This window comes from Chrysemys picta, chromosome 13 (genome assembly GCF_011386835.1).
Source record: "Chrysemys picta bellii isolate R12L10 chromosome 13, ASM1138683v2, whole genome shotgun sequence".
NCBI lineage: Eukaryota > Metazoa > Chordata > Testudines > Emydidae > Chrysemys > Chrysemys picta.
In genome coordinates, this window is record NC_088803.1 from 34,479,520 (window position 1) to 34,507,033 (window position 27,514).

General features: G+C 41.8%; 1 protein-coding gene across 1 annotated transcript in view; it reads left to right on the forward strand.

The window, feature by feature from the left end:
- TOP1 (DNA topoisomerase I) overlaps positions 1-27,514 on the forward strand; it is an 81,148-nt gene that overhangs the window by 22,132 nt on the left and 31,502 nt on the right. The window contains exons 3-5 of the mRNA XM_008168113.4: positions 13,400-13,502; positions 25,176-25,302; positions 25,866-25,921. Of these exons, the coding sequence (XP_008166335.2) occupies positions 13,400-13,502; positions 25,176-25,302; positions 25,866-25,921 (286 nt within the window). The remainder of the gene's footprint in view (positions 1-13,399; positions 13,503-25,175; positions 25,303-25,865; positions 25,922-27,514) is intronic.

Consider the following 27,514-nt stretch of genomic DNA (forward strand, 5'->3'; position numbering starts at 1 on the left):
TTTTAAACACCTTATTCCTGAAGTAACATTACTGTTCTAGTCCTTGGTTTCTACTGTGGTTGCTCATCCTGCATGAGTAAATTCCATAAACTTCTCTGCTTTTGCAACTAAAGGCAAAAGCATGTCTTCAATTTAGATTTCTCTTTCATGATCTACACAGAGTACATACATTCTTTCTCATCTACAGATACACAGCATGGTCACGTAGACACAAATGCACGCCAACTGGGAAAAAACCTAATCAAGCTATTTCTCCTACAGGCTGGAAAAGAAGGGAAAGAGAGCTCTTAAAATGAGTACTGGTGTGCATGATGGTGGGGAGTGTGTATAAGTACTTAAACGTTCGTTCATACCATATTGTGGTGTTGTCTTATCATAAGGACAAATAGTCCTAGAGTGAGATGCTTTCTCCCCCCCCCCAAAAAAAAGTCTTAATTGCTTTTTGCAATGTATGCCATTTTATTCAGCTTGGACAATGAAAATAAGCTGATTAGTTTCATCCTCTGGCTCTCATTTACACAACTGCAGAGAAATGTTTTAGATTCTCAATCTGTGAAAACATTTTTATTCATATTGGATTTTATAAAATCTCTTGGGTCTTTAAATATAAACGTTGTGTTGAAAGCTAGTTGATACCTCTCAGTCGTGACCCAATTGGCATGTGAAAGAAGGTTTTTAATTCTGAAATGGCTAGTGTAATAACCTCTTCCCAGCTGTAAAGTAATCAGAGACATTCCTATTTTCATACTTAAAGATTTCTTTTCCCTTCTCTTCTCCATAGTGTCATCTTGTGAAATAGAATTATTTTCAATTTTATGAATTAGCAACTGAATAGCTTAGTTGCAGAATAGAATAAGTACATACAAATAAGCCCCATATTTCAGAAATATACGTGTAAAAATCCTTGCACATAACTTTCACGTATTAAAGCTGTGTTCACTCTCAATTATTCACTTGCCTCACTACATTTTGTTCAAATATTTCTAGGGCTGTCAAGCGATTAATCGTTCGATTAAAAAAATTACAATTGCACTGTTGTTAATAGAATACCATTTATTTAAATATTTTTAGTTTTTTTCTACATTTTCAAATATATTGGTTTCAATTACAACACAGAATACAAAATGTACAGTGCTGACTTTATATTTTTGATTACAAGTATTTGCATTGTAAAAAAACAAAAGAAATAGTATTTTTCAATTCACCTAATACAAGTACTACAGTGCAATCTCTTTATCATGAAAGTTGAACTTACAAATGTAGAATTATGAACCAAAACAATTGTATTAAAAAATAAAACAATGTAAAATTTTAGAACCTGCAAATCCACTCAGCCCTACTTCAGCCAATCGCTTAGAGAAACAAGTTTGGTTTACAATTTGCAGGAGATAATGCTGCCCATGTCTTGTTTACAATGTCACCTGAAAGTGAGAACAGGTGTTCACATGGCACTGTTATAGCCGACACCGCAAGATATTTACGAGCCAGATGAGTTAAAGATTCATATGTCCCTTCATGCTTCAACCACGATTCCAGAGGACATGCGTCCATGCTGATGACGGGTTCTGCTCAATAACGATCCAAAGCAGAGCATACCGATGCATGTTCGTTTTCGTCATCTGAGTCAGACGCCACCAGCAAAAGGTGGATTTTCTTTTTTGTGGTTTGGGTTCTGTAGTTTCCGTATCCGAGTGTTGCTCTTTTAAGTCTTCTGAAAGCATGCTGCACACCTCATCCCTATCAGATTTTGGACGGCACTTCAGATTCTTAAACCTTGGGTTGAGTGCTGTAGCTCTGTTTAGAAATCTCACATTAGTACCTTCTTTGCGTTTTGTCAAATCTGCTGTGAAAGTGTTCTTAAAACGAACATGTGCTGGGTCATCATCAGCGACTGCTATGACATGAAATATATGGCAGAATGCAGGTAAAACGGAACAATGAGCAGCAGGGCCGGCTCTAGGTTTTTTGCTGCCCCAAGCAAAAAAAATTTTTGGTTGCCCCCCCCCTCCCCCCCCACACACACACTGCACCCTCCTGCCGCCCCAGCCCTGGGTCACGTAACTCGCTCCCAGGTGGGTCATTCAGCAGGAATTTTGGGTGTGCACAGACAGGATTGGTTCCCATATGGTTACAGAACTGCAGTAAAGTGGAACAATTTTCAGCTTGTGTGATTGGAGGATATCTGGATGCATATTATAAGACTGTCCTACATAAATGAAGAAAATTTGAGGTGCCTTTATTATTCTTTTGTTCCACTCTTTGTTTCTATGGGGAATTTGCCAATGCACTATCGCTGTCTTCCTCTTAAACAAATAAAACTAAAACAAGCAATGGCTGTTGAAAATAGCAATTCCAGTCCTAATAACCACTGGGAAGCATTTCTTGCTCAATTTATTCTACTTTTTCTACAGCAAGTTACAGTGGATCAGTATATTTGATTTGGGAGAAATGAAGTAACAGCTACCCAAATTGAGCTTGAGCACTCCTGAATTTTGAGGGTGTTCAAATCTGGAAGGCAGGTGCTACATTCCCTTTCTGAATATTAGCTAAATCTGGAAAAGAAAAGTCAATTTCTGCTTCCATGGCTCGGAAGTGTCAATCCTCCTACGTGCCTAGTACTGTATCTAAAGCTGCCCAGGTCCTAGTGGAGCCTCCCCTCCCTTACTTTTCATTTTAAATTCTAGTGGGATCTCCCTTGCTAGGCTTTAGATAGAGAGGTGCACTGTCCATTTAGTCCACCCAATTCTTTCTTTGGGGGAGAGCCCAGGGCTGGGGCGGCAGGAGGTGCGGGGCGGGGGAGCAGAAGAGCCCAGGGCTGGGGCAGCAGGAGGTGCAGGTGAGGGCCAGAGCTGGGGCGGCAGGGAGTGCAGGTGCAGGGGGGGGGAGAAGAGCCCAGGGCTGGGGTGGCAGGAGATGCAGGTGGGGGGAGAGCCCAGGGCTGGGGCAGCAGGAGGGTGCGTGGGGGGTCAGAGCTGGGGCAGCAGGGGGTGTGGGTGGGGGAGAGTCCAGGGCTGGGACAACATAGGAGTGCGGGGGGAGCCCAGGGCTGGGGTAGGGGGTGGCAAAAAACCTAGAGCTGGCTCTGTCCCTACCATTCACAGCAAGCTGCAGCATGTGGTTTCAGTTCCACACTCCTTCCCCCTCCCTTTCCTGTTAATTGCAGCCAAGGGAATGCTGGGAAATGTAGTTCTTTCCCTGCTCCAGGGCTGGCTCTATAGGCAGGGAGCTAACCAAGGAACTACAGCTCCCAGGGCCCCCTGTTTGTTCTCAGTTCCCATGCTGGATTCTTGCGCCCCTGCAAATTTGCTGCCCCAAACAACTGCTTGCTTTGCTGGTGCCTAGAGCCGGCCCTGAAGAGCATCATCAGCATGGAAGCATGTCCTCTGGAATGGTGGCTGAAGAATGAAGGGTCATACAAATGTTTAGCATATCTGACACGTAAATACCTTGCAATGCTGGCTACAAAAGTGCCATGCGAATGCCTGTTCTCACTTTCAGGTGACATTGTAAACAAGAAGCGGGCAGCATTATCTCCTGCAAATTTTAACCAAACTTGTTTCTGTGAGCGATTGGCTGAAGTAGGATTGAGTGGACTTTTAGACTCTAAAGTTTTACATTGTTTTATTTTTGAATGCAGTTATTTTTTGTACATAATTCTACCTTTGTAAGTTCACCTTCATGATAGAGATTGCACTACAGTACGTGTATTAGGTGAATTGAAAAATACAATTTCTCTTTTTTACAGTGCAAGTATTTGAAATAAACTATAAAGTGAGCACTGTACACTTTGTATTCTGTGTTTTAATTCAAATTAATATATTAAAAAATGTAGAAAACATCTAAAATATTTCATAAATTTCAATTGGTATTCTATTGTTTAACAGTGCGATTAATTGCAATTAATTTTTTGAGTTAATCGCGTGAGTTAACTACGATTAATTGACAGCCCTAAATATTTCCTAATGTAAATTTCTTAGGCTCCTTGAGGGAATCCAAACCTTATAGGGACTCATTCCTGTAGTATTTGAATACCTCACAATCTTTAATGCATCTCTCTTCACAATATCCCTGTACGGTAGGGAGGTAATTTTATATAATTTTACCAATGGAGAACTGAAGCGCAGAGAGACTAAGTGACTTACCCAAGGCCACACAGGAGGTCTATGGCAGAGCAGGAACTTGAACCCAGTTCTCCTAAGTCTTGGGCTGGTGACCTAACCACTAAGCCATCCTTCCTCTCGGTGGACTGGCTGCTTTCCCGCTGCCTCTTGCTAAAATACCTACCTGCTGCAGGATTGTTCAGGCTGACTTCAACCTTTGGTATGCTGGAGATTTCAGTCACACAAAGGGTGGATGTGAGTGATCACTGCTGTTTCTTTATTTCTGGCCCATTAAGCCAGTCCGTATTAAATTGTAGAACATGACTTATATACAAGATGTGAATAAACCTTTGGGTAACCAGACTTTGTCTGCAGACTGAGTTGAACGTACAGAATAACTTTGTTTTAACAGTTCTGTTGAACACTTATCAAATGGTTCAATTCTCCTCTTATGGCCATGCTACTGATGAACAGCTGGCCTCAGATAAGAGTTCCTATAGAATGGAAGGGATGTTAATACTGCTTGGTAAATTCTCCTTCACGCTTTAAGGTGCTGTATAAACAAGACCCTTCATTTTTTGTGTTCACTTTGTTTAGAATTTCCTACCAATATATTGTTGATTATTACAAAAACTAAAAAACGGGTGAAAATCTGTGGAAAAAAATTGATTTCCCAGTTTTCTGTTAATATTGGGGGATGGGAGGACAGACAAAAAAGCAACAAATAGAAACAAGTAAGAGTACTTTTGACCCTGCTTCCCTCTGTGGAAGGAAAGAGAGTGCCTTGGTAATCTGGGCATCCCAGATTCTGGGCTTGCTTCAGAAGGAAAAATGGCTACTTGGTTACTTATGCTGTCCAGATTACTGAGCTGCCATCTTCTGGAGCAAACAGCCAGGTCTTGGAAGCTTCTTTTTTAGGCTCCATCGGTGACACTGTTTGCGTGTGTTTTTATCCTCATCTACATTGTCTTACTTTAACAGACAGTGTTGGATTTGCACTTAGTATATTGGATTTTCTTAAGGTAGTTGGCATTGTCATGTACTGGCATGATCTAAAATTTGGGTGAAAATTGGTAAAATCCAAATTAGCTTTTATAAAACTGGGAATGTTTTGGTATAAATCAGTAAAAACTGAAAATGAAGGGCTTTGGGTATAAATAAAATAACACATCTCATCTCTTTCTTTATAACATACTACTTAGGCTGTGTCTGTGCTGTGCCATAGTACAGACTGAGGGTATGAATTGTAGAGCTCTCCCAGGAGTTGCACTGTACCTGACCTGTGTGGATGCTGCTGGCACAAACTAAGTTACCTAGTTCACGTTAAAGTAGTCCTGTTTGAAAGAGGACTATGTTAATGCGAACTAGGTAACTTTTAGTTCGCACCAGCAGCATCTACACAGGGCAGTTAGAGCTCAACTCTTTGGTAAACTCTACAATTCATACCCTCATAGTCTTCACCGGGGTGCAGTGTAGGCAAGACCTTAAACTCTGAGGAACTAAAACCAGTCACTCTGTGTGGCCCATCTCGGGGGAAGGGGGAGGAGACAGGACGACGACTGGTAAAGCACAGCAATGGGAAATATAGGGGGTTTAAAATCTAGAAATAACAGAGTGCGGCTCCTATGGATTCTTTCCCTTATTGAAAAGACAGTGTCGTATCAAAATCCTGTGCCACAAAAGTACCTGGTACCTGCCTTTATCCCATTGTACCTGACCAGGGGCAGAATCCTGGGGACGCTGGAACTGTAACTACAGGGCCATGTTAGACTTTTAGCTGTTAGGCGGATACAAGATCATAAGTCTCATCCGGCTCCCATTACATTCACTGATTAAAATCTGCCTTCAGGGAGAGCAAGACTCAGCTCCATGTCTTGTAGCCAATATATCCCACCGTTCATGACCATCTTTCCTACATGTCAGTACTGTCTGTCACCTGCTGGGTCTGCTTAATGAACAGGAAATCTAGAGGCAGAGGATTCTTGGAGTCTGTGTCTCCAGCCTGGAGGATAGTTGGGGGATTTAGAATTGAGATGCTAGATTTCCTTGTCTTCTCCACTTAAGAAAAATAAAAACACTTTGGGAGCACTGTCATGCTGCTCTTTAATTTAGGAAGTTCCTATTTTGATTATCCTGCCAATCTATCTTGTTTATCCTGAAATTTTTATCACTGGTTTCTTCTTGTACTCTTTCTGTGCTAGTGGGTCTAGAAAATGGTTGATTTGAGTTTCAAAAGAAACATTAGGCATTAGTATTATTCTGATTCTGATGCTTGTTAGCTCCTGCATGGGGTTTTGTGTGTTCTCCTTACAGTTAATTCCAGCATTTATTTTGACTTTTAATTATTGCACAATGAAGTGGAAATCTTCCATCTTGTGATCCAGTTTAAGAAAGTGAGAACTGAGGTGTCTACCTCAACCATCACTTGGAATATAACAGACCCCCTTAAACTATCTAATCTGACCTGGAGATGACCAGAAATAAAATGGGTCTGAATAGAGCCGTGTTATATTACTATTATTTTAATTAGACCGCAAAAGAGTCTAATAGGCTTTAAAAATAGTGAATGTCTGCCCATTTCATTGAGGCCAGCCAGCTCCTCCCTGATCCCTGTGTATGGATGTGATTTTTATAAGCTGTGGGCTAGCGGTAATCTGAAGTAGTGTTCATTGTAGGGATACTTTCCAACTCAATTGGTTAAGGGTCACACTTCAGGCTGCTCTTGAAAGAAAGAGCCTTTTTAAGCATGTTGCTTCTAACTGAGCAAGTAGGAGCCTAGAAAATTTGCTTCAACAGCTCTAAAACTGTTTTCTTCCTTGGGACATAGTAGTGCTTGAAAATAAAAATCCACTTTCTTCTTCAATCTAATTTTTCTTCTTATTGAGCAAACATTGTTTCCATCTTCCCCAGTGTTTCTAATGGAGCAAAAATTGGCATGGTTCCCCCTTGCTATCCAGTCCCAGATACACCTCTACCCCAATATAACACTGTCCTCGGGAGCCAAAAAATCTTACCGCGTTATAGGTGAAACCGTGTTGTATCGAACTTGCTTTGATCCACCGGAGTGCGCAGCCCCGTCCCCCGGAGCACTGCTTTACCAAGTTATATCCGAATTTGTGTTATATCAGGTCGCGTTATATTGGGGTAGAGGTGTAATTTCAGGTGAATCAGAATCTGTCTTAAAATGGGCATATAGTGGCTGTTTCATGAATTTTAATACTTTTTAAGCACTTCGGTGGTACCTTTCATCTGGAGATCTCAAACGTTTTACAAACATTTAATGAGCTAAGCCTTACGGCACCTCTCTGAAGTAGGAATTGTTATGCCTATTCCACAGTTGGGGAAATTGAGGCACTGGGACACTAAGTCCTGGTCTACACTGGGGTTGGGGGGGGAGAGAGAATCGATCTCAGTTACGCAACTTCAGCTACAAGTCGACGTACTTAGATCTACTTATCACAGTGTCTTCACTGTGGTAAGTCAACAGGAGACTAGACACGATAAATCGACCCCCGCTGGCTCGATCGCTGCCTGTCGATCCTGCGCCTAATGTAGACAAGCCCTAAGCGACTTATCCAAGGTCTCACAGGAAGCTCATCCCAGTCCAATTTATCCACAAATCCTACATTTCATCTTTTAGAAGTGCCAGTTGGGTATATCAATTCCAGTTTTGCCTCCAACCACATGCAGAGATCTGGAAAACACCTGCATCTTCCACCTCCTTCTCGTGTTGCTGTTTTCTTCTGATTACTCTCTTTTCTGCTCTCACTCCTGCCTCTCTTTCGGGCTGTATGGTCAGTGATACCTGGATGTGATTCTGTTGTCACTTTTTAAACCAGCTCCTTTCCATCTAGAACAGCAACCACTCTCCTCACCAAGTGCATCTCTTCTCTTCATGCCAATCCCACATAATTGAAATCCAGAAACATGGTGCAGTTACATAATTACTTTAACTTCATGATCCTACTTTGTGTTTCTATAGTATTTTTACCTCAATGTCTTCTAAATAAACTAAAGTTCTCAAAATGCCTGCAAGTACAGAAGCATTATTGCCATTTTAAAGTTGGTTACACTGAAGTATGTAAAGTTTAGGTGACTTGTTTGAGGTTGCAGAAAGATTCTAACAATTTGGAGTTCTTGATCCCAGTCCCCCTCCCTCTGCTACCCATCTCACTTCCTCATTATACATCTGGTCTTCACAGATGCATGGGGGCCCTGCCACTGCCTTTCTGCTGCTCCTTGCTTTTATACTTGTAGGAAGCTGTCTGAATCTCTTCTTTGTAACGTACACTTCCTAATATTTTAAAAACCAACCAGAACCTCCCCAGAGCAAAGTTTATAAATGGGATTACAGTTAGACTGGTAGATAAGCTCCCTCCGTAACCAAGTCACTTTGTTCACTTTAAAGATCTTGAATAACTGCTAAATGTTATGGTCTAGGTTTTCTTTCTGATGTAATCTGTATATGTCCAACTTTCTGCTACAGTAAACCCTCTTAATCTGATGCCTATTAAGGCAAAGTAGTGGTTTTTTTTTTTTTTTTTTTTTTTTTTTTTTTTTGCTGGCGATGCAATGACTGTTTCAAAAGGCTACCCTGCCACAATTACTTGAGCTATAACATGTATGTGGTGAAAGTTTTCAGTCTAACCTCCAAGGATCCTTTTAGCAACTGAACCAAAATCCACTTGCTTCCAGTCATTCTTAGAATAATCCTATATCATAGTGTACCAGCCTTCTCTCCCCCTCCCTGCCAATGAATAAATGGGGGAAGGGAGGGAACCAGCCCAAACACTATTGTGAATCAAGGAGAATGCCTTACTCCTAGGGTTTTGAAGAGAAGATGGATTTATCAAGTCTGTCCAGTTGGGGAGTTTTTATACGAGCTGTTTTGGAAAATATCTTTTTCCTCTGCTGGTAGGTGCTGGAATTAAAGGGACTGGAGTCTAAAACCAGTCTGTCCACAGAAGAGGTGATAGCACATGCAGCAGTTGTGTACACTTCCTTCAACCTTCCCTGATTAAGGTTGGTGGGAAATCACATCTAGGAACCAGTGGAATTCAGTTTCCATGTCCTCTCTGCCTACACTGGTTTCTGGGATATGGGTACCTGAACTGGAATGAGATGACTGGACTCATCAATGAGATGACTGGATGTGGGTGACCTGCAGCTGCATTGACTTTTATGACCTACAAACAAAAGGCTTCCTTATCCTGCTACTTCTGAGTAATCCAGTATCCCACCTTCTAGCTTTTTTTTTTTAACATGAGTGAGTTTGAGAGACTTGATTTTCTTTTCTTTTGATGGAATTCATACTTTAGTGAAATATTCTTTCTGAAGAAAGATTATTTTGGGGGGCAGTCCTCATCCTAATCTAATTGCTTGTATAGATCATTCATCATTGTATCTAGGCGCAGATGTATCAATTCTGAAACTCAAGATAGTATTCACTAAGAGTCAAGGCTACTCTGTGTGCCTGTCCTCTTCTTCATCCTGTACCTCCAATGTGAGTGTACTCCATCCTCGCCCTGCTCCACTTCTGTAGGCAGGTACCTCTCTGTCTCTGGGTGAGTTTGCCTAAAGTTCTCTCACCCCTTTTTTCCCTTAATCCCTACAAAACAGACAGCTGCCTGCTCACCACTCATTTCCATCTGCCAACTGGTCTCTGTCACATGGCAATACTCCGGACTTCCCATTAAAGCACCCTCCCCCAACCTCTTAGTATCAGGAAGTGATAAAAGTGGGAGGGATGTGAGGGTTCAGAGGCAGAATTAGTCCCACTGTCCAGAGACATCACTGTTGTTGTACCCCCTGCTGTTGTGCATGAAAATCAGCCAGTCCTCTCTTCACATCCACCTGCAAACTAGCTCTCTAGGAAAGCGCTTGGGAGCTAGGATTATAGCTACTACTTTCTTTTTGGGGGGCATTTCTTTGATGATTTCCTGCCCACTGAGGTGGAAGGTGTTATCTTTTTTCAATAAAGCTTTATAACAAAATCCCATCTTCTCCAGTACATGTGTTTTGTGGTGTTTGCTTCCCATGATAGGTCACAGAGTTAATTCTAAATTACACAGAGAGAGTTCCTGTCTAAGCTTGACTCAGGTGTTTATTGGTTGCGGCCCTGCCAATAATTCCAGCAGGAGCTTGCCAATAATAAATGTCAGTTTTAAATGGAAAGCAAATGCACTTGGTTGGAAGGGAGTCCTGGTGCGAAGATGGAAAACAGTTCCTTCCTCAAAAAAAGTAAATAATCTTGCTGCTCTCTGGGCAAAAGGAGAATCGTTTCAATAGCACGGCCACACACACACACACACACACACACACACACACACACACACACACTTTCCAACTTTGGAATCGAGGGAATTGGCAGCCAATTGATAGAAAAAAATTGACACCACATCCATGTGTCCCTCTTTGAAAATCAAATGCAGTATAAAATAAGTGAGTTTACACCATTTTATGTATAGCAGTGTTGTGATTTTTCTAGTGATTTAGCCCATTTCTCAAATGTAAATTGGTGGTGGTTTACTTCAGTCATTGCTTTAAGAATCCCTGAGAGAGGTCCTGTGGAACAAAACCCCAGCAGTTTCCAAACTGCTTGGGCTTCCAGTTGGTGACTGTATTGAGAAGTTACAAGATTGGCACGTACTGCCATGGAAATGTGTGATGTAAAAAAATACAACAAGAAATCCCTGCTTGGCAGTTCTGAGTGTAAATGTACCTCCCTAGAATTTGCTGAAAGATTGCAGTAAGGCTTCAGCATGCTGGGACTTCGAAATATTTTGCTGCTTGTGTGGCTAAAAACTCCTACACAGTTAAAGCTGCATCACTAAAATCCAGAAATGACCTGTCACTCTGTGACCCAGAATGTCATAGATTAGGTCAGCCTTGCTTGAGCTGTAAGTTTGTTGTTAATGCAGTTTTATGTATTCGATAAGACCTTAGGTTGAGGAGTGTTAGGAAGGGACTTTGAATTAACAGAAGCAAGGAAAGAGGCAGAAGCCAAATGGGGAGGTTGGAATGTTATACGTTACTTTATGCCCCTTTATTACAGGGTCTCAGAACAGTACTTGAAGGTACATGGAACAGTGGATTAAGTTGAACTTTTATTGGCATATTATTTTGTTAGTATTGTGCTAAAACTAAATGTTTTGAGGATCTTTGAGCCAGTTTTGGACAAGAAAAAGAATGCTTTTGTGTCTAAAGCACAAGACTAGGGGTATGTCTACACCAGAAACTTAAGTTGGCCTATATTTGGTTGACTTACAGCCACTGCAGTAATTGCTGTGGAGGCTCATGTCCACGCTACCCTCCTTGAGTCGGTAGTGCACATCCTCAGCAGGAGTGCTTCCACCGACCTAAGGGGCAGCTGGGGGGGAGCTGAGAGCCTGGTTTCTCAGCTCCTGGCTGTCCCACAGGCTCCTGATGGGCTGGCCCCTCCCTCGCCTGCCCCTCCTGGAGCAGGGGAGGGGTGGGTGGAAGCTGCCTGGGGTTTCTCCGCTCCCCTTCATTCCACCAGCCAGACAGCCTTTTCAATTTCAGGCTCCAGGAGCCCTGAAATTGACAAGACAGCCAGTGTTTCTAGCCAGGAGCAGGCTCCAGCCCACAGCTCTCCATAGAAGCAGGTTGCAGCTGGACTGTAGCGGCCCTGCTTTCTTGTCAATTTCAGGGCTCCTGCACTGAAATTGACAAGAGAGCCAACAGCCTGTATAAGTAAGGCAGTATCTACACAGACACTGCGTTGCCCTAACTACACTGACATAAGCCCTACGCCTCTCGTGGAGGTGGAGTTATTATATTGGGGTAGTAGGGCACTTACATTGGCGGGAGCAAGGCTGTAGTGTAGATACAGGAATAATAAGGGGGATATTTAGATTGCGTAAGCTGCCTAATCATGTAGCGTAGACCAGGCCTAGATTCCATGCAACAGATTTTCTATCTGATTATGAAAAAGTCACTAAATTGTTGTGCTTCAGTGTCCCCATCTTTAAATTGGGTATAATGGCTGCTTTACAGGGGAGTTGTTAGGGTTAATACATCTGTGAAGAGTTCTGAGATCCTGGGACACAGGGCAATATGGAAATACTGCTATCATCAGAAATCAAATGGAGTTGCTAAACATGTTGTTGTCAGTCTGGCGTTTTGGCCTGGTTTATTCCATCTATTCTGAATCAAAGTCAGCACAGCATTCTAGTTGATAAGTAACTCTGTTCAGGACATCTATTTAACATGTTAGTGGCATTAAGAAGTGTGCACCTAGAATGAGGGGGAGGGACGGATTTCTTGTGGATGCATTGGTTGCATGTGTGTTTACTATAAGCAATATATAATGCAGTGCAACCTGTGAAGCAACCACCAAAGAAACCGACAAAAATTAGGTGGCTGTCCACTTCAAGTCAACAAAATTGACAAGGTACTTTTAAACCTTGGCTAATTTTAAAATCTCCTCTTTGAGACAATGGGATCTCCTATTGGAGGTGAACTTTTTTTTTTTAAACAGTTTTACCCCTATTTTTCCTGTGTTGGGCCATCTTCTTCTTTTTTTTTTTTTGTATTTTTAAAGGACTTTGTTCTGCTAGTAGTGGACAGTACCACAAGCACTGGCAGGATTGGGAGAAGGCACTTTTGATAATAAAATTATTAAAACATTGTGTTTGTCTAAACTTCAGCCTCCTGCTGTAGCCCTGATCTACATAGCTGGGCTTCCACCTGGGATCTACTACATGCATATCATGAAGAGCTGTCAGAGGCATCCTACTTGTCTAATCTATTCTTGAAGGCAGTTGCATGTTTTTGTGGTGTTTGGGCTCTAAAAGGAGAGCTGTTTTCTGCTGCAGAAAACTGAGAGAAAAGGTTCACAGCCTTCCACTGTGGGCTGCTTTTGCCTTGTTCTGTGCCAGCCAACCCACTCACCATGTGGATAAGAGTAGTATACTGCAATTCCTTAAAGGCCGCTTCTCTAGTATTAAATACTGCTGGAGGCAGTGTGGCCTAACTGTTAGATCCAGGCGGCCAGACTTAATTGTGATTTAATGTTTGTAAAGCATTTCAAAATTGTTGGAACATAGCAGCAGTTGCACATATATAGAACCTATCTTGAGTTAATTTGACCCAACACAATGATGTTTCAAATTAGTATAGTAGGACCTTTCAATGCTGAGATTTTGTTCCTATATTGTATTGTGAAGGATATTTTAACAGCAAAATAAATACAAAGCTGCATGAGGGAGCTGATGACTTGAGACACAGTTCACTACTCCCAATTTCATTTCTTAATTCCTTTTCTCTTCTGCTTACAGATTCTCACAAACACAAAGATAAACACAAAGATCGAGAACACCGGCACAAAGAGCACAAGAAAGACAAGGAAAAAGACCGGGAAAAGTCTAAGCACAGCAATAGGTGAGGAAAATCAATTGACAGGTCACTGTTGCCAAAACCTTTGCTCACCCACAGTCAAGGCTTCATATGAGGAGTTAATGTGGTGATTAATATGCACAGTATTGCTATTTTTAAGTGTTTAAAAGAATGCTCACAGATAAGTGCATGCGTTCTTACATGTACAGGTTAATACACATAATCTTAAAAATGGAGGTCTGTGTTGAATGTAGATTGGTGTAATTAAAAATCAGTTGAGGAAATGACTACTAACTGCCAAACTGTGCAAACTTTAGTTCAGTACTATTGATACTTTTGGTTTTTTGTGGTACTGTGTGTATTCATTATTAACAAAAACATTACATTATGCATCTTAAAATTTCAGAAATGGCAGGTATTTTTGTGCATTGTGGCCAAGTTCATATTGCTAACTTCCTACTTGATGATCTTGTGATTCTTTTTATTATTAAATCATACATCAATGTTCTATAGTTTTATGTTTATTTACTTTTTTATAGTAAATATCTTCATGTTCTGCTTGTTGCTCACATATTGGCACTGCATCAGTCTGTAACTTCTCAACTTACTACTTAACACATTTTCTTTGTGTACATTCTTGGCTCTACATTTCCAAATGTTTTTCACCTAAATGTAAAACCATCTTTTTTGCAAATTTAACAAAGCACATGCCCTTCAATTATCTCCTAATGTGTTTTCCATATTTGATGTTTGAAAGCTCACCTTTATGTTTTGAGCTTCCTTCTCTTGGGGCGGGGGAGGAGGGAGTGGTGGTGGGGTTTTTTGTTTTTTTTTAAAGTGGAAAAATCTTTCACCAATTCTAATTCTCAAACGGCTCATAACTATTGGTTTATATATTTTTTTTAAAAAAAAATCACATTTGGGCAGCTTGAAGTTGAGGGCGTGGAATAGGTTATAATGATGATACTGAAAGTGATTACTAATGAGGGTTGGCCCCCTTTTGGGGTAGAAAAAAATTAAGCTCACATTGGGTCAGATGGATAGCTTTACTCACACTATATAGTACCTTACTCCACCTCGTTTCCATTGAAGTCAGTGGGACTACTCATGATATATGAGCTGTCTCTTGTGACTACAGGCATCACAGTCTGTTCCATTATGTCTAAAGCCTTCAGCACTCTTGCCTATGTAGCTTACTTCTCCTGAGGGCAATACGTCAATAAAAATGTGTCAAAAAATGTGTTTAAAAAAAAAAAAAAAAAATCAGAGTTCTTTAACAGGTACACATGCTGTACTTGCGGCCTGTGATTTTGAAAAGCCCAGCATATCTGAGTGTGTACAACAAATTCTTGCTAGTTTTGGTGAATGGTTACCTAATATTGTTGACCTGCCTCTCCTCTGCACAAGTGGTCTGTGAGGCACCTAACTTTCCTTTTGCAGTTCACTTCTCCAGTTTGTGCACACAAGTTGCAGGTGCATGTGCATTTTCAGCCTTTTCAAAATGTATCCCTGAAGGTGAATATATTTGGTCTGTTGTATCAGTCAGTTGTGACTGCAGGCTGATACTCCTGGGAGAATAACATTACACGCACATTAAGAACACTTCAGGACTTTTTGTTGAGTAGCAGTGAAAACCCACCACGCTCTACCTCTGTCCATACTCAGTCATATGCGGCGTAGCAGCTGCTCGCTCTATCAAATGCAATTATTTTTAAAGCGGACATGACTGACTCGTGGAAACAACTGACTTTATTATGCAGACTTTTCTTTCCCAAATTTTCTTATTAGTATTCACCAGTACAATTCCATAAATATATACTGTGCCTGTATAAAACCTGGATTAAATAATAATCCCTGCCCTATAAAGTGTGCTCAAAATATGGGGCAGCAGTTTTAGAAGAAGGGGCACAGAGATCATTGGTGAGGAAAACTATTGGGGGGAAGATTCATGGAAATATTAGTGTGTTCTTAAAAAGAGATTTGAAAGAAGAGGAGGGTGCATCCTAGATGAGAAGTGAGGAGACTTCCAATGGAGACATAACAGAAGACACGAATCTAACTGTGAGAGGAGGAGACACAGCAGAAAGGTCAGAGGATTGGGGGGAGATTGAGTAGGGAGAAACCAGTGCAGAGATGTAGAGCTTCTTGGGTGAGGATGAGGAGTTTGAATCTGAAGGGATGAAAGTCAGCTAGGGAAGGGGATTCAAAGAAGACGACAATAGGGTCAGAGCAGTGAGAGTAGAACATATAAAAACTCCTGAAGAAGTTGCAACTTTTGCCTGGAAACAAAAATTCTTTGGTATTGTAATGTACTTCAGACTGTGGTTATTTAAACAATATTGACACTCATGGTGATTTCTTTAAGTTTTGATTTGGTGACTGGATGTGGACTGGCTGGGACTCATTTTAAGTACCTTTCATTGTCCCTCTTATTACTGTTTTGAATATATCTGGTGCAACAAGTAGGTTTTGAAAATATTATTTTTAGGATTAATAGTCTGTTCAGAGACTGAAGGTGGGGAAGGGAAACTACTTATTTCCAGAAACTCATGAAGAAATGCTGTCTTGCAAAATGGCCACCACTTCCCATTTTTCTACATGGGAGTGAAGCCAAGCTGCCCTTAGGGAAGATGGTAACCCTCCTGTTATCAGGATATGGAAAAGAGGAGGCAGTGTCCATTTTGGCCAAGGGAAGCCCATGACTTCAGTCCCGTTGAGAACTATGGGAGATAGAACTCTGAAGTAGTACATATATGTCTGCCTGTGCTGAAGGAGAAACTTTACCTATGAAGTATAACTGCAAAAAATAACTATTCGTACTTTAAAAAAAAAAGGATTTAGCTAATGCATGAGATTTCAGTGAGTTTTTAAGTATATGGGGAGTTTGAAGAGCATGTTGCTCTATTACTAAGATCATTAGGGATCAGAAAAGGTCTGACACCTGGTGCTAAAATTAAAAATGGGTCCTTTAAGAAATTTAATTCAGACTAACAGAAGTGCTTATAAATTCTCAGAAAAGCCATTCTGTATTCAGCTAAGTGCTGTAATCTTGTGGAGGATGTATGTATTATGTATTTTTCATACATAAAATGTGGAATATTTTCTTTAAGTGCAAAACTTAAGTCAGCCTTAACTATCAAGTTACTTTTGGCACCTCCATAATGTGTCATGCATAACACAGTAATATATGTTCCTTTTTTGTAAGGGAGATGATGGGGTGGGGTGGGCACAAACTAATCTCCCTACTCCAAAAGGGAGAATTTTATAATTGAAGGTTGCAATTAGGAACAATTCCCAGTTGTAGAGGAAGCAGACCGGTGCTCTCCATGTCTGTCTAATAATTTGACATCTCTATCATCACTCTTAAACAAGGTTGTTTTATAAACTTCTGTCGAGGGCAAAAACATTCCCCTGCATAAAAATAATTTCTATGTCTTGTCTTTGTGTGAGGGGGAGGTCGGATCATGATTCTGAGCTGCCAAGTGATAAGTGCTTTAAAAATACCTAAAATAGATAATCATGATCTCATGTGGTAGAAGAGTGCTGGCCTCATATGCAGAACTCTTTAATTTTACTTTCTGGTTTCATCCTCTCCCACTCACTAGATGACAGCTTTATATCCTAACCACTCAAGTACAGATGTAGTAAACTGGGAAAAAATAGCACTCTTGTACATTTCAGGGTTTTATTATTATTTATTTATTTGCCCTGTTTAAAAATAAATAAACAGCAAAGCCTACTAAAGCAAATTCTATATCAAATAATAGATCTACATCAATGTATTGAGTAATACTCAGAAGTCTTTTTGTAAATCGAATCTATGATTCTAAATACATACCAGATAAAGGAATAATGAGCACATTAAATATAGACTTCTTTGCGTGGAAAGGCAAAATTCAGTAAATTAATCTGTGGTAAATGATCTTTGAAATACCTGGTTTCAATGTATTAAACAAAAAGACTTGGTAAAATAATGGGCCTTTTTGAATCAGAGACTTTAACAGATATTGGTTGTTGTTTTTAATCTTGAAGTAACAAGAGATTCTTTCTTCCGTGTGTCTTGGGGTTTTGTGCATGGAATGCAGGCTGTCAGTAAATTGAAATCAGCAGAAAACTGGTACTGTGGTGTATGGAGTGAAGAGACTCCCCACCCCCACATTGGCAGCACTGATCCATATTGTCAGCGTGACAAGTGTCTGAGCTTCAGAAAAATCCTCCTCCAGCTTGCATGTTCATTCTGGTTACAAAATGTCTCTTGCTATCTTCTGCGTTTGAACAAATGTTGAGGGTGTAGTAGGGATTATAGACCCAATTCTCAGTGGTGATTTCTTGATTTTTTGCCAAAAACAAGAATTGGGATGGGGAGAGGAGCTACTTGTCTCATTGTAGATGAGTGGACTCACCCCTGCGGCGCTTCTTGCTGGTGACTTCTGGGAATTAGCTCGTTCCAGCTCCAGAGTGCCCTCTGCAGGCCAGTGATCCGCCTGTCCTCTGGCCTCATGTCCCTCCCTGGACCCCGGTGCCCTTTTACCTGGGGTGCTGCCCCCTAGCAGTAACCCCTCAATCTTGGGGTCTCCCCTCCCCAGGGAACCCCCACCCACTATTCCCATCTCGCCTCGGTATAAGGCTACTGCCAGTCATCGTCTAGCCCCACGCCCTGGGGCAGACTGCAGTATGGGCCTACTCATCACTGGCAAGGCTGGGTTTGGACCTGCTGCCTTGGTCTACCCCTGGACTGCCCTCTGCAACCCGCAGTACCTCTTGACCTTCTGCTAGGCCGCAGCCTGGGGCTTTCCAGGCTGGAGCTCCCCAGCTCCTCTGCCTTTCTCCAGCCCTGCTCCATTCAAGTACCCTGTCCCTAGCTCCCTGCAGCCAGGCCCTTCTCTCTCTCAATGCAGAGAGAGACTGTCTCTGGGCCTCTGGCTCACAGCCTTTTATAGGGACCAGCTGGGCCTGATTGGGGAATGGCCCAGCTGTGGCTACTTCCCCAATGAGCCTAGCTTTTCCCTGCTACAGCCCTCTTCCTGGCTGTTTTAAGCCCTTCAGGGCAGGAGTGGGTGTCCATTCCACTATACTCATACACAGGTAAATTCAGATCATGGAAAATTTTGGGTTTTCTCCCGTTTTCTTTACCATATTTCATGTGTTGTCCCCCAAACCATTTATCTAAATGGCAGAGGGAAGGAGAAGAGGGAGGAAATCTGGTCATCTGTAGATGTAGAGAAAAGGACCATTTGAAAATGTCCTTGTGCTTGCTGGGGGGGGGGATCGAAAAGGGTTGGATCCCTCCCTGTGTCCACAATCGACCTTGGGCTGCTATCTGGTGGAAAAATTGACTTCTAATAGTAAAATTATTACTTTCCAGTAGTGCCTAGAATATGCATGCTATGCCTGGTCCCAGTCCCAAAGAGCTTACACACACACACACATGAGGTTTCATTTTCATCTGTCTCTAACTGATGACAGCTCTGGCCTTCTGTTTTATCCCCCAAATACTGTGTTCGCTAAGGACCTGATCCATTGTCTGTGGAAGTTGATAAAAAGACTCCCATTCATTTCAGCAGCCATGGGTTCGGTTTCTCATGAATTGGTAGCTCAGCTGTACAATTTGGGCCCAAACAGGCTTACACCCAGTTCTGCCCTGTGGTGGTGCAGCTCTAACAATGGGAATACAAAACTGCAGGCCAGCTGAAAACTTGGCCTTTACTAGTATTTATTGCTCTGAATGTAATCACAGCTTTCTAACAGCATTGCAGTAAGTCAGGCAGTATAACTTCTGTACTATCCCTGTTGGTTTAAGATTTCTATAAATTAAGAGCTGCCTATTACTTAGGCTTCAGTTGGATTCTAACAGATATCAGTTGTCACACCGAAGTGCTGTTTGCAACTAGTTCTGATGCTTAATAGTAGATCATACACAGCCATGGTACTACAAGCTAATTACAGCTGGGAAAATTAGAGGGGAAATAGAGATGCTTTAGATAAAACATCTTTCCCTGCTTGTGATCTGAAGCTGGGATAGAAAAGGCATTAGAAGGGGAGGAAGAGGATTGTTAATATACATAAATGGCACCTGGAAAAATGCAGTGTTAAAGTACTCAAAGCCGCTGTGGTTTGAAGAAGGAAGCTGTGTATGTGCACATCTGCCATCCTTTGGAAACACTTTCCACTTCTGGCTTTCCATCTGATCACAGTATAAGCAGCTGCTGCCAGATGCACGTTCTCCGCTTCCTCCCCCAATTTAAAAAAAAAAAAAAAAAAAAGCCCTCCATCACATTTTCCTCTAGGCAGCTCATCAAGGGAATACTGCTAGAGTTTTCAAGGAGACAGATTTCTTTTGTTGCACTTAACATTTCCATCATTCTTCCCCTGTCTCCCCAAAACCCTCTGAGATACTGTGTTATACAAACCTTCTAAAAGGAGAGACAGGAAACAGAGTTGGTGGTACGCTGTGGGGCACTGGCTGATGTGTGCCTATTATGAGGTGTTAAATTAATTTCTCTTATTCCCTCCAAGAGATCTGACAAATTCCTGCTGCATTCCAAGTGTTGTTGCAGCAAGACACTATTGTTTTAACAGGCCTATTCCTTAACCAGCATTTATCTGATCTAAGCACAAATGTTGTACTAGTATAACTATGTCTCTTTAGGGAGGGTGACCTTTTTTACTGAAATAATTACACCCATACAATCTTGTAGTGTGGATGCATATATGGGTGTATAAATATGCTTAGACCATACAATGTATTCCTGAACAGGAAGGTGGGAGTTAGCTGTCTTGATATAAGGCATTATACTTTGTATTGATCCTCTTCAATGGGTTTCTGACTTTTGGGTTTTAATCTGGCTAGCTCTGCAGGGAAGGATGCAACTGAGGTAACAAAAGCAAGGATACAAAGGAAGGAATTTAGGATACATGTCATAATTCTATGGCTGCATCATATCATGTCTTTCTGTAAAGAGGGAAACAAGTAGTGTGTAAAGTCTGAAATGGCCAGAAAAGGATTCTCTGATCTTCAAAATGTGACACATCCACCTGATCATAGCTTTAGGCATCCTTGTGAGCAGTGTCCCTATGGAAGGCTGAGACCTATTCTGAAGGTTAAGGATGGTGCCTTGGAAGAGATACCATGTTGCCCTCTTCTGTTATAGTTGCCAAACTGTGAAGTGTTTCCCCTGGAGGCTTCCTATATATCCTAGCCCAGGGGTTCTCAAATTTCATTGCACAGTGATCTCGTTCTGACAACAAAATTACTACATGACCCTGGGTAGGAGAGAGGGGCCAGAGCCAGAGCCCCACCTCTCCAGGTTGGGGTGGAGCCTGTCCTTCAGCTTCAGCCCTGGGTCCCAGCAAATTTAATGCTGGCCCTAGCGACCCCATTAAAATGGGATCCCGACCCATAGTTGAACGACTGTCCTAGCCTGATAAAAACACATGCCAGGCCAATGCTGTTCTGTTTGTTGGCTGAAATGGGTACGTTTAGGAAAACTATGTGCCTCTTGTTACTGTTGCCAGGATTACTGGCTGAAGTCTACAACGCCAGCATGTTCCCAAGTGACGCGCGCATCGCTCATTGGCACTGACGTAAATCAGGCTCTTCCAGGTAGGCAGGATGGCCTGAGCCTGCTTTTGCTATTTAGTGTGTCAGATTTCAGACGCACTTGTCTGTCTGTAAAATCAGAGCTGTGTTTTGGTGCCCAGAGAATGTGTAGGTGTGGCAAGCAATCTGTTTATGAATGGGAGAAGGAAAATGTATTTCTTTCTTGCCTCAGAACAAGTAGCAGATGGAATTTTGGTTTTTTAGGGAAGCTTCTGTTAGCCTTCTAACGGGAGGAAAGATGGTGATGGGGGAATCTCAGAGTTCACCACCTATATCACTGTTACTTAGAAATAGGCTTTGGATCTTTGAGCCTTCCCTCCCCATGCTGCTTCACGCTCTGAAGAGCAATGAGAGGCGACTATTAAAGGTGTTGGAAAGCAAGAAATAAGTTGCCTTGCCGAAAAGCAAAGGGAGGAAGGGGGTAGTCCTTATGGTAAAGACCCAGGACTGAAGGTCAGAAGCTGAGAGACCTATTTCTGGCTCCACGAGTGATATTGTATTTGGCAATGAGCAAGTCACTCAAACCAACATTTTCAAGAGTTGTGGCTGATTTATTTTGGGGTACCTCAATTTTTGGTGGCACAACAGAAGTGGAAGCCATGAGTGTCCTGCACTTCTGAAAATGAGGCCTACAGGTATGTAGTCTCAAGTTTGGTATCCAGAAGCAGCATGATACTCTTGAAAATATTAACATTTAATTTCCGATCCTTTGTCACTTGTGAAATAGGGACAATGCTATTTCCCTATACCACGGAACTGAATTCACTGTTGTTTAAATTGCATTGAGATTCATAGATGCAAACTGCTGTAAAAGCTGTTGTAGTATTTGGATAAATTTAGGAAGCCATGCAATTGCAGGTGAGATTTTAAAAACAAACCCATAGACGAATGTGGGGTGACAAGAATCTGCTGGTTAGAAAATAGAACAATGTAGACTTGAAGACACAAGTCTAGGTTTAAGCCCTACTGTGGGAGGTAAATAGCTATATTACCTTTCTCACCCGACTGTCATCTCCACATGCATCTGTCTTCTAAACCCACAAGGCACCTGTTGCAATAGTTTTCTGCTGTTCTACCTGGGCTGTTCCCTAATCATCCCTCTTGCAATTTTATAATTATGAAATTTAAGCTCACGAACAATGTGAGAATCATCAGCTTGTCGTCTTTTTCATTTTCCCTCTAGGTTACTGAAGCTGGGAAATCTATCCGAGGTAACAACACAAGTGTAGCGATAGCAGGCATCCACTTGACTTTTCAAATTCAGTTCAGGGTTCTGTGTGTACTGCTGTCATGATCACATAGCATATACAATGTAATCTGCAGTATGTGGTCTTTAAATCTATGCTAACAGGCAATCTGTGGTATGGCATATCTGTCTTTGGCACTCTAGAAATACTTAATCTCCTTCAGTGTTTAGGCACTCTTGTACACTGTTCCACTAGTCTAATCCTGTCACCAGAGAGTTAAATGGAAACTGACTTCTATCTTGAGACTTCATAGTGAGGCGCTTGTATTGAATTAGTGAGATGACCACCTCCTGCTAATGTAATATAAGCTTTTTATTCTTACTGTTTTGAACCAGCAGTGGGAGAGACTGTCCTAGTGCAGTGGCAATTTCCCAGTGCTCTGCCCTGTACCGTGTGCAGTAGATTCAATATCCATTTAGATGTTGCTTGGCAAAAAGTGAGTGCCATCAGAACTGGGATCTTCCTCCTTAACTGCTTGGATTTGGAGAGAGATGCATATTACAATATGGCACTTTGAGTGTGGTTCTCTGGCTAGACCTTTATCAAGTGCAACTCTGGAGGAGTCCATAGGAGTTGTATGTGTACAAGCAGCAGGATGAGGTTGAAGTCAGGTTTTTCTCTGCAGTCCTACAGGTGTGAACAAATTGGTGTATTGTAACTTTAGATGCCCATCTCTTAATCACACACAACCTTTCTGAGTGCTGAATAACACACTCATTTCTTTCTGTAGTGTTTAGACTAGCAGCCCAATTTCTGCATGTCCCTCTTTGTTCAGGTAGAAACAAAGGAGAATTGGAGAACTTGTGTCTCTCAAAAGCTCCCTCCCATCTTGCATCCTAGACGTGATTTTTTTCAGTGTATCACCATTCAAAGTGTCTTTACTTGCACTTGAGTGTTAAATGACTGAAATAAGGAAGCTGCGTACATTTTCATAAAGCTTTGTACTATTAGTTTATTTGTATTGTAGCGTTCAGGAGCCCCAGTCATGGCCCAGGACCCCCACAGTTTAGGTGCTGTACGAACACAGAACAAAAAGACAGCCCTGCCCCAAACAAGCTTACCATTGACATGTCCATGAAAAGATGACAGATGGATATGGATTGATTGATGGGGAAGTACCAACAAACAGTGAGCCCGTATTAGCCAGTAGGATAGGCTGTGGTCTCAGCACACCAGCAGCACAACCTTTATCAAGATTTTTGTAAGCAAAGGAAAGTTTTTAAGGAGGCATTTGAAGAATAACAATGAATGTCTTTGTGGATGTTTATGGAGAGCTCCTCCCTATGTGAAGGGCAGCATGGAATAAAAGTACAAAGATGCTTGTTTGAAAATTTAACAAGTGGGCAGTGAAGGCTGGTCTCTTAAGCTAATCACGGGTGGGAGCTGACTTTTTGATACTGAATGAGAGATAAGTAGTGTGGGGATAGGCCGTGGAGGACCTTGAAAGTGAAGAAGCTTATGTTTGATACACAGCTTAATCCCAAGGAGTGATGGAAAATGTTTCTTTAAGGCCAGGGATCTTTCTAAGTTAAAACAATGAAGAATAACCGTGATAAAAGAGAGAGTACATTATGGGAGTTGTAGTCCTGATGGATCTGGGTCTGCAAACTGTGTCAGGACAGGCAAGAAGCTTGGTGTTTCACCATCCCCAGCATGAAAGGGAACCCAATTATTTCCCCCCACGTACGTCCTGCAGGGAGCCAGGGTCTTTTCCTTCTGTTTTAATGGGACTTCATACAGTTTTGTAAACAAGCCTATCTACGGCATGTTCAGCTAGTAGAGTTGCTGCTTGGCTTCAAGAACAGTGCTGCTAATTCTGCATTGCCAACTCTTGTGCCTTTTTTAACATGAGTCTTGAGATGTTTGGTGTGGTTTCATAAGACTCCAGTTCTTGGGGTCAAGTAACTACCTGAGAATCTAGCCCTTAGAGTTGCAGTGAAAAACTTGAGAATGTGATCAGGGTGTATCCTAAAAGGCTCAGAAACCAAACGGGGAAATAAAAAGAACCTTGATTTTTTTTTTTTTATCATGACCTTGCAGACTCATTCATTATTTTTGAACACTTGATTGGCAATGCTGTAATCTGCAGCACTTGAATCTGAGTGGCAATGAACTAATAGCATTTGTTAAAACTAAGCAGGGTAACATCTCTGCACTCCTGTCCTGACATGTCATTGTTATTCCGACTTGAGCTTTTCCTGAGCAGAGAGCCAATTGTGCTGAGCTGTATAGTGGTTTTGACTGCGGTTCAGTGAGGCCTCATTAGAGCAAGCAACTAGGAATTAAGGACTGCCGAGTTTTATTCCATTGATTTAGTGTAACCCTAAGCATGTCACTAACTTTTCTCGGCCTCAGTTTCTCCTCCGTTGATAGGGGAATAATCACCTACCAAATGTTTATAAAGTGAATTTAGTTCCTTGGATGAAAATGTCAAAACTACAAAATTTGTTTTTATTACTTACTGTCTAAACAAATGTCCACAGAGGAGTGGAATGTGACTATCAGTATCGCTTCACTTGTGACCTTTCAGGATTTAATTGGAAACAAGAACAGTGAAGAGCCAAGCTAAAGTGTTCCACCTTGGTAAATACATCATGTTGTGATTTTTCACTGACAACCCCAGACTGATGCTGTTAACCTGATTTGGAATACTTAGCAGCTGTGGTTTTACCCCATGTTCCTTCTTCCCCTTCTGAAGAAAGTAAATGCCATGAACCTGACTGTTTTGTTGTATCTTCCTGTTAATTTGACTTTATTTCAGGTGATTGTAAGTTTCATGCCTTAGGAGTTCAGTTAACACTGTAAGTTGCTCCCGTTGGTCAAGCCTCTTAACAGCCAGCCCCTCATTGAACTGACTCTTCTATCCTGCAGTGAGCACAAAGATTCCTCGGAGAAGAAACACAAAGAGAAAGAGAAAACCAAACACAAAGATGGCAGCTCAGAGAAACACAAAGACAAACACAAAGATAGAGACAAGGAGAAACGAAAGGAAGAAAAGGTAGGTAGTTCTTGAATGTGGGTGGGAAGGTGCAGTTGGGAAGGTGCAGTTCTGCTTTAACTGTTACACTACATGAAGACACAAGAACTGCTTCTAGTTTTTAGTTATCTAATAGTGGAAACTAACCCCAAATTAAGTTTGAGACTTAAAGCTCAATATCTTGTAAGCCACAGACTCTAGGGGCCATATCTTCAACTGGTGTAAATGGACACAATGGAGCAGTGCCTAATTACACCACTAAGGATCTTGCTCTACATCTTTCCTATTGTAACTCCACTCTGAACTCAGTGTCAGGTTTAGATTCATAATAGTCAAAGGTTAATTTAGATTAAGTTCATCCTATGCAACAACAGGCTGCAGTTTCCCAGTATAAGATGTAGCAGATATTGTTCTGATAACTACACTTGACCTTCCCAACTGACACTAATGGAAGGCCAGCATGTAGCTGATCACAAAGATGTAGGCATCCTGGGTGTGATCAGTCAGTGCTAAAAGGACTAAGTTACAAGTAGTACTAGCACTTGTTTCCTACTGCACGTTCTCTGTCCCCTTTTCTCTTTCAGAACAAATCTTCTGGTGATGTAAAAATAAAGAAGGAAAAGGAAAATGGTTTCTCCAGGTAAGAAAGTGAGGCTGGGGTCTGTAATCTGATGTAGCAGTTTGTCATGATTTTTGCTTTGTTTCCCAATCCTCAAATTATTATGGCCCCTCCCACCCAGTTTGTGGAGGCAGGTGCTCTGATATTTCAGTGACATCTTTCCTCCATATAAAGAGCTCCCATCTCAAGCAAATAGATGCACTTTTGGGTAATTGGCTGACTTCCCAGAAGTCAGTGATGGGAAAAGACCTGTCAGGACATCTGGTCTGTTCCATGCATGCAGGATTGTTCCCTACCGTGGATTCTTGAATGCTTTCATCCAGTGATCTGGAAACTAGGTTCTGCCCAGGGCAGAGCAGACTCCTGGAAATGGTGGTAAGTGGGGGCTAGAAGAAATCCGTACCCCACTGTAAAGTTGGTGTCATGGCAAGCATTTGACTCACTATGCATTTTGTCTTCTGGAGTTGGGGTTGATAATGCTACACCCCCAGGTACTTGCTTATCTGAAAGCAAGACCGAGGGACTAGGATTTCAAACCCTAGTTTGTAAAGAAATAGCAAATAGGCCACTTGTTAACATTTAAAAAAAAAAATCAGAAAATTTGTCACTTATTCTACTCTACATATTGACTTCCTAATCCTTAAAGAACCATCTAGACTTCATGAATATTGAATTGTACCAATCACCACTTGATTTACTTGTAGTTCATTTACTTGTGAATTTTTAATAGAAGTGCCATTTATTTCTTAACATCTGACAAACAATAAAGATTTCCTTGTTCACTCCTTTAAATCCAGCTCTCAGATCATGAATCTGGGTCCTGTGACTTTGTGTTTTTCAGTTGGGGGTGCCTGACCATCTGCTGTGTATTGAAATAGATCTGCTGCCTTGGAAGCAGTTTATATCTAGGGCTGGAAACCTCGATCAGCTGCGTGCCCGCCCCGCCCCCCCCCCCCCCCCTTTTTCTTTTTTTTGCCTGTTTTTAATTTTATGCACTACTGAGAATTCATCCCCGTCTCACCTTGGTCTGAAGTGGAATTGTGTCAGGGAGGGTCATGAGAAGGAGCCTGCCTGTGTTCTACCTGATTAGAATCATATGCTTATTTTGAATGTCCCTTCTTGATACAGGAGCCTTTCAGTTTCAGTTCTCAAGTAGCAATATTTGAAAATGCAGACTCGGCATTTAACACTTTTTTCTGACTTGGTAGAGGAAAGAGAAATGCCCTTCTCCAAGCACCTTTTGGAACTACTGTCTTGGAAATGTAAAGCGTAATTATCATAAGCCAGTGGCAATTGCCATAGTTACCTTATACAGCACATGGTACCTTTTGTTAACTCTTTCTGATGGAACATGCTGCCTACTGAGCTCCTTCACTTGAGGTTTTCAAAAGGAGACTGGATAGCCATTTGTCTTGGCTGGTTTAGACCAGGGGCAGGCAAACTTCTTGGTCTGAGGGCCGCATCGGGTTTCATAAATTGTATGGAGGGCTTCATAAATTGTGTGGCCCGGCTCCCCCCTCCTATCTCTTCCCCCCCCCCCCGACTCCTGCCCCATCTACACACCCCCACTTCCTGTCCCCTGACCGCCCCCAGACCCCTGCTTGCCCTATCCAA